Source organism: Austrofundulus limnaeus, unplaced genomic scaffold (assembly GCF_001266775.1).
Source record: "Austrofundulus limnaeus strain Quisiro unplaced genomic scaffold, Austrofundulus_limnaeus-1.0 Scaffold108, whole genome shotgun sequence".
Lineage (NCBI taxonomy): Eukaryota > Metazoa > Chordata > Actinopteri > Cyprinodontiformes > Rivulidae > Austrofundulus > Austrofundulus limnaeus.
Genome location: NW_013952510.1, coordinates 18,071 through 25,918, shown reverse-complemented (window position 1 = coordinate 25,918; position 7,848 = coordinate 18,071). Strand labels below are relative to the sequence as shown.

General features: G+C 36.9%; 1 protein-coding gene across 2 annotated transcripts in view; it reads right to left on the bottom strand.

The window, feature by feature from the left end:
- Positions 1–1,068: 1,068 nt before the first annotated feature.
- Positions 1,069–7,848, bottom strand: part of LOC106521355 (carbonic anhydrase) — a 10,497-nt gene continuing 3,717 nt past the window's right edge. For both annotated transcript variants that reach the window (XM_014013890.1, XM_014013891.1), the window contains exons 3-16: positions 7,439–7,462; positions 7,171–7,347; positions 6,923–7,074; positions 6,747–6,836; positions 6,511–6,571; positions 5,847–6,016; positions 4,883–4,988; positions 4,746–4,781; positions 4,484–4,657; positions 4,213–4,367; positions 4,043–4,132; positions 3,496–3,601; positions 3,254–3,417; positions 1,069–1,654 (exon numbers count right to left, since the gene is read on the bottom strand). In XM_014013890.1, coding sequence (XP_013869344.1) covers positions 1,499–1,654; positions 3,254–3,417; positions 3,496–3,601; positions 4,043–4,132; positions 4,213–4,367; positions 4,484–4,657; positions 4,746–4,781; positions 4,883–4,988; positions 5,847–6,016; positions 6,511–6,571; positions 6,747–6,836; positions 6,923–7,074; positions 7,171–7,347; positions 7,439–7,462 — 1,661 coding nt within the window. In that variant the 3' untranslated portion in view covers positions 1,069–1,498. The remainder of the gene's footprint in view (positions 1,655–3,253; positions 3,418–3,495; positions 3,602–4,042; positions 4,133–4,212; positions 4,368–4,483; positions 4,658–4,745; positions 4,782–4,882; positions 4,989–5,846; positions 6,017–6,510; positions 6,572–6,746; positions 6,837–6,922; positions 7,075–7,170; positions 7,348–7,438; positions 7,463–7,848) is intronic.

The window sequence follows — 7,848 nt, the reverse complement described above, 5'->3', positions numbered from 1 at the left end:
GGTCAAACATTCATCAAAGAAAGTCCACGAGGAACATGTGAAAAACCAAATGTAACCCAGGCTAAAAAACACAGAAGAGCTAAACAGTACAGACTAAGAGTGAGTAAAAAGTGGCTGATGTTAGATGGAAGGGATGATTACTAAGCTCAGTTGTTATCTAACGTAACAATTGAGGAAATAGCAAACAGCCTTAACTTATAATCCCGACATTTTGACAACAAGAGCTACTTCTGGTTCATAATAAGAACGTGACTTTGTGATTGTTATGAACTGTAAGTTAATGAAATCCAACTTCACGACAGAAATCTGAATTGTTCATTTCATCTGCACGTGAACGGCTGTTTGTTAACGGCGTGTTTACAGTCAGATCACTTCAATCTTGAGCTTTCTGTAGTTGGTTGATAGAATCTAAAAAAAATAAAATCATTGTGTTGCACATTGATGCGTAACTCAGAAATTAAGGAAAACTGTCACCATTGCAGATATAATAGATATTAAAGATCTGGACAATGATAAAAAATAATGATTCATGTTATTTTTTTAGAGAAACGCTCAGAAACAAGTAAAATACACAGTGTACATAATTTAAAGCAGTTGGAAACTGCGAGCCAGAAAAAAAAGTTTCTCGTTACTTTACATTATATTGTATCTGTTTGCTTTCACTTTTATTTGTTGGTCTAAACTTCTAAGCAGTGTTTTTGTGTTTGTTATTGAACCGTCTGGTTTTGTAAAAAGATGTCTCTTTTGTTAAACTGGTCATCATCTTCAGAGTTTATCACCCATAATCACAAGATTATCTCGACTTCCACACACGTGTCATTTAACATCATTTGCATCTTGATTATTGTGACTGAAAGCTTTGACGTGGTTACTGGATGAGTCAGCACCTGACGGGTAACAAAGAACCAAATGACATTCAGGATGAGGGTGTAGATCAGTAACAGATGATTTTTTAAATAACCTCTGAACGCAGAATGACCTTACAAAAACTCTGTTTTAGACAAAACTGAAAATAATGGACGGCACAACTTTTACATTTAAGAAACATCCACAGAAAAGAGACTTAAATGAAGAGATTTACCACTTAAACGGTGTCATTTAATTTATGTTCATCATCACAAATATGCATCACATTCTCACAAAATAAAAGCACAACTAACAGTATATATTTTTTCTTTTTCACAAATCTGCAAAATTTAAAAATAACTACACACAAAGAATACTACATATTTCCTTTTACACGATTCTGTACATGTTTTGTTTTAATTTATGTGCAGGAAATAACACAATCAGACGGATCAGTTTCTTTTCTCTGATATTATAAAAGCACTTATATGCGGTCTTTTATCACAAGAAAACAATTTATGTTATTTATCTATCTCCTGGTTAGCTTATTCAAAGATTATATGGTAATTGTATATTCTCATATTGTCTGTATCATTGTTTGATATATGCTCAACCCACTTTTTGTATTACAGTATTTTTTGTCAAATCCAAATTACGGAACAAGTGCAAAGAGACATCCCAACAGAGGATAAAGTAAGATGGATCGTAGGGCTTCCGCTGCAGATGTGGAGTAGATTTTTCTGTTGTTCACACTTTGTATGGGTCGATAAATGTCTTGAAATGTTGTGTATTTTGGGAACATCATCATCTGTTAGAATTAAAGAAAAATAAAGTTTAGAACATGCAGCTGTACACTGTAAACGTAGGCTTTCTTTTGCAACATAATGATGACAGGTATACTGTGTCATGAGTGTATTGGCAGTTAGATTGTGTTTGGCTGCAAAGTTCTCAGTCACATTTTCTTTTGTTGTCAACGTGCTGATAACAAGCACTGATTGGAGCTGATATTACCGCATTTCAACCAACGAATGACGACTGTGATGGAAACGCTTGGCAGAAAAATCCATGTGACTGAAGTTCAAAGACAATATTTAAAGTTTAATTTAATTTTATTTTTTTAGCTGCATTTGTTTGTAAAACTCTTATGGTTTTATTTACCTCCATATGTCCAAGAAATTTTCCTCAGACTACATGAGAGGTTTTTAAGTTAAATATCTTAAATTTGATTTATATAGACTGAGCGATCTGAAGTTTAGTTAAACTTGAGAGGTTTAAGGATGTTTTGTCTGCTGAACGACTCATGTCACACCAGCATCATTCATAATTAAATATGCTTGTTTAAATCTTTTTGCATTGAAGTATGTTGCCATTAGTAACTTATAAATATTTGATTGAATCCACCCTTTAATTGGACAACTCGTTATCTCTTTGTTGTTAAAACGGCACACATGACGCTGACACCACCATGCTTTACTGTAAGGCTCACTAAGCAGTTGGCATGCAGCACGTGGTGAACACTGATTGGACTTCTGATTAAATATTTAACTTAACAGATCAGAGACGTTTCCTTGTGCTTTCACATTATTTAAACCCTTTTATCAGACGCTAGGCATCATAAGTTTTTTAATTTGAGGGTTTTTTTTCTGTCGTTCCTTTACATGTCACTAGATATTGTAAAATATGTTATTGTGAGCCTTTGGTCCTTTGCTCAAAGAGGTCTGGTTGTTATATAACTCACATATTTATCAGTTTTTCGCTTTCCTTGAACAACTGTTCTTTTAAAATCTTTATGCTTTGCTTTGACATATTCCTCATCACACATTTACCAATGAAGTCTATAGAGTTGCTTCAGTCCCTAAACACCTAAATACCTCACTAAGTTAAAATTAAATAATGATTTTATGTTTTTATTGGCCTTAATATTGAAAAGGCTCAAGAGTTATAGGCTGCAGAGCAAACACTGACATTTAAAACTCATTTTAAACACAATAAATTGTTAAAAAAAACGAAGAGATTTGAACTTTTTGAATTGCTTGTATATAGTTGATTCCTTTTTGTTTACCTTACATATAAATATTACCGTGCTTCCATTTGATGTCAGTATAAACACTGTAACAACACCAAGAGGATTAAGACAGATAGTCTTAATCGGATATCTCACACCAGTGATGTGCAACCATGTGTGTTCAAAACAAATGCCAAAGTGTTGCATCAAAGATAATTGTTTTTTGCTTCACCTGCATAAAAATGGTTCTGTATTGTAAAGAAAATAAATTCTGAACTAGACATGACTGTGAACAAGCTATTTAATGTGATCTCACCCTAAAAAATGAACCTGTACTAGTTTATTTTATTTGTTTATTTGATTTTATTTTTATCTTTGGTGAGGATGATGACTGAAACATACCAGGTTGTGATCCAGCTTAACTGTATCTTTAAAGACCGTCCAAACCACAGCTTCGTTGCATGACGGGGTAGTGAGGGAACCGCTGTAGCGATAATACGAATCACGGTTGACGCTGCCAAGCAAGTCATCAATAGAGATCACATCTGTGACTTTAACCTGTGAGCCTACGTAAGAGCAAAAAAAAAATGAAAAGAATGTTCTGGTATATTGTATGGCATTCGACCAAACAGGTGTGTACTCACTAATGTTTTGGATAGCTGAGAAGTAACTGGTTAGTTTTGTCCAGGGTCTCATGTCAGACGATGAAACCCCTGAGCTGGAGGTGATTCTCTTACTACTTTGTGAATCCTGCAAATGAACATTTAAGAAATGAGTTTACCAAACTGACTCAAGCTGACTGCAGTTTCACTTTATACAGTATAAAATACAGCTCACAGCAAAACCTGACTCCTCTCCATCTGACTCCACACGTGGCCATAAAACTGATCAGGTCACAGATAACTTGAAGAATGTGCACTGCAGTGTTACCTAACTCTCTGGATTTTTTAAATAACGTTGCACATAAAGTCATATCTCTACAGCTGATTGTTTCCAGTTTGTTGAATTTTGTCCTAATTGAGATTAAATCCTGATAAGTTGGAGAACGATGACGTCAACCTGTTTGGTGACGCATTTCAGTCAGTCTGACCTTATCTAAGCTTATTTCTTCATCTTTCTTATGCAGTATACTAAAACAAAATTGTTTGTCTTTGCTTTCATTTTTTGAGAGGTTAATGCTCTAGATGTTACCTCAATAAAAAATCCAAGCACCGCCAGGCCATCAGAAGTCTGTAGCGCCTCTTTCAAAGTTAAATCCTTCCTCTTGCTGACTATGTGCAGCTAGACATGAACAGGATATTTATGTTTGGTGGAACTTAGTGAAAAGCACAACATTTTAAATGCATCTGAGCAGTAAGTACCTCCATTGGGTATCTGTGTGAATCCACCGTGTGCTCCGAACCCTCAGAGTTAGCTGCTTTGGTGCCCCAGTGGAAGTGGAGCTGAAGGGTGGAGTATGCGTGCTTCAACCCGCCTCCGGACACCTCCACCATGTTGTCTTTCAGTACACACTCCACTGCAAGACACAGAAAAACACAATAAGCTCTTTTTAGTTTGTTTGTTTTAGTGTTGTTGTCAAAATCCTTCTGACAATAACTGCAGATCACCTTTGATTTAAACGTTAACACCAACCTGTGTGGCCTGTGTTGGTGATGTAGTTGATGGCGCCCTTGTCAAAATTTTTAAAAGTGAAGGAGCCAAGAGTGTTATCCATCACAACGCTATGAGTGTCAATGTTGATGGGGGACTGACTTTGGCCRCCACAGTAGGAATCAGGCATTTCGCTCCATTGGGGCGGACTGTAATCTGTAGTCAGAAATGTGAAAATGTCCACTGTCACAGTAAAACTTAAAGGCTCACAGCTTTAAATGCGAAGAAGTTATTGCCTACTTACAGCAGTGACTATCATAGCACCAGTGATGTTCTGAAACTGAGACAAACATCATATGCAGTGAGTCAACCCCTTACATAAAACTTGTCTAAAACAGGCCTGCCTTGAAAATGAGTGCCATGTCATTGACTCCAGCTCACCAGGAGGTAGAGGAGTTGCAGGAGAGGCAGTGACCTTGCGTCCGTAAAGTGGTTGCGCAGGTCGGAAGTTGTTCACGAGGTCTGTGTTCTCAGAAAAACGATTAATCTGAGAAGAGAACAAAACATGCTTCCTTCATTACATCAACCAAAAGCTTTGATTACATCTCGTCTTTGGTTAATAAACACACTCACACCAGTGAGAATGAAGTAATTCAAACTCCACAGCAGCGTTAAAGATACATACTTCTGCAGARAACTAAGGTGATCCGAGAAAACAAGTAATGCTCTTCAAATGAGATAAATAATCCTGGGAAACTTTATGCCATGCTGAGAACAAAGACAGATTTTATGGTAATGGGAAAAGTTTCTGATGGGTTCATGTGTACATTTGTTCTCCAAGAGTCTAACACTTAGACTATCATTGAATTTACCACACAAACACTCTTAAACCACAGCTTTCCTGTCTGGCAGGTTAAAGATAAAGAAAGGTATCACTCTTCAACAATTAGATGTGTCCATTTTCCTTTTTGAAGTTGCAAATGACTCGCCTGATGGATTTGCGTGTTGATACAGACAACAGAAAGTAAATCAAGTCTGACACAAATATCAAAGCAAACACCAGCGGGTACCTGTATTATTTTGTTTTGGTTTTTTTGTTTGTGCCTGCCAGTGCATTGCTGTTCTGCAATATTTGATGTTTACCTGAATGTATCAGTGGCCAAAGCAGACTGTGCTTGCCACAGCTCATTAACTGCTTCACATGCTTGGAACGACAAAATGAAATTGATACAGGTGTTGATGACTGACTGCAGCTTCACGCCAACAAGTTTTGTCACTAATCTTGAACAGGGTGACTAAATTCGAAAATATTTTGTATGTGTTCACTACGAGTTAAGATGTGAGGTGACCCTCATGTGTTGCGTGTTGGCTCAACATGGCCTTTGTTTWGCTGAAAAACGCTCACCAGGTTGTGGGGGACTTGGATCGGCTCATGAAAGATGGTCCACACGACAGCTTCGTCACAGTCAGGGGTGGTCAGGGAGCCGTGGTATCGATAGAACTGTTTCCGGTTTACGTCTCCAAGCAAATCATCGATAGAGAAGTTAAAGCTYACTTCAACATCGACGCTACTCCCTGAGAAAGAATTTAAAATAAATCAAATGACAATGACCAATATAGCACTAATTCTAATTGTCTGAAAACAGATTTGTTGGACAAGGCAGAAATGTTTATATTAACAAACGGGTAAGTAAAAGAACTAATGTGTCAACATCCAAATCTCATTTGTTGATCAGTTTCCTGCAGTTTGAAAACCAGCTTATGACCTGCTCATAAAATCAATATGCACAATAYAAAATGGAAATTTTCCTAGAAGCTGCAGGGAGGTGGTCATAACATTTTGTGAACAAATGTTAATTATTTAACCGTGTTATTTTTTTTAAATGCTGCCACAGAACATCTCCTGCAGCCCGAACTGAGACGTGCTATCCGACCATGAGCAAAGTGTTGCAAGTTTTAAAAGCCRTAAATCTGTTATGGGTTGGGAGGAGATGTGAAAAAAAAGCTTGATAATTGACCTCTCATCCACAAAACTTTCCAATCCAACTTTCCTACCGGGCAGGCTTTACCTGTGATGTTTGTCGAGGTGAGCGTGTGCCACGCTCCTGACAAATCTCCATTATCTGTTCCCTTTAGAGGAAAAAAAAAACATGAAAACATTTTTTTTATTTCTTGCATTAAATAAAGGCTTTTCTGAAGCCCCTTTGAACAGACATTCAATGCAATGTTCAATAAGCAGTCTTACTGTTGTCAGTTAAACTTGTCAATTAAGAAATAAACATTTAGATGAAAACTGAAGACGTACATTTATGAAAAACCCAAGAACAGCAAACCCATCAGACTGATTTTTGGCCTCCTCTGTAGTGACACCTTTCTTTATAGTGAGGATGTGCATCTGAGAAAGATTACAAATTTAAAGAAAAAACAGATTTGAGTGACATTTTATAAAAAACATAATCAAATGATATCAACGTTAAATACCTCTGCTGGATATCTGTTGTCATCAATGGTGTGCTCTGACCCTGGATGAGGTTCTTTATCACCCCAGTGAAAGTGAAACTGAGTTGCAGAATATGTTCCATTTAGACCCCCTCCGCTCACTTCAACTTCATTATCCATCAGTGTGCATTGCACTATATGAAGCAAGCAAGAAAAGCCAATATAAATGTGTTTTTGTAAAAAAAAAAAAAAGACTTGAAGCTCTTTTTGGACTTGTATGGACTGTGTACCTGAATGTCCATTAAATCCGACCAACTTGATGGTGTGCTGGGAGGAGAAGTTGACGAAGATGAAATCGTTGAGTGCCAGGTCAGCTGTAACATTACTGGTGACAATATTAACTGGAGACTGGCGCTGTCCTCCACAGCTGGATCCTGGCATCTCTTCCCAATGGGATGGGGTTTCAGCTGTGAAAGACAGAGAGGCTATCAGTGCAGAAAATCTCTGCTTAAAGAAGTTAATATTTCTCATCAGTATCTAATATTACTCCTCACTTACCACAGCCTGTGTAGCACCAGTTAGCTGGAAAAAAATAGTGCAAAAATAAACTTTTGTTGTTGTTGTTGTTTTACCTTAAATAAAATACTTCTGAAAGTGGAATTAATTTATATATGGGTGGTTCTTTTTTTTTTTCTTATACATATAGTGTATGTGCATTTAATTGTCTTCAATTCCAATCATGGCACAGAAAGATTCACAGTACTTAATGTTTCTGAAATTTTTTTTAAATAAAAACACATTTTGGAATGAAACATCACAGAGTGGAACTTACATAACGGTGGAAAATCAAAGTTTACAATTTTAAAATCTGAGGATTTTCACAAAAACATTTGACCCAGAGGTTCTCAAACAGGGGTCCCTGGACCCCCAGGTGTCCGCGAGAAGGATCTTGGGGATCCTCAAAAGTC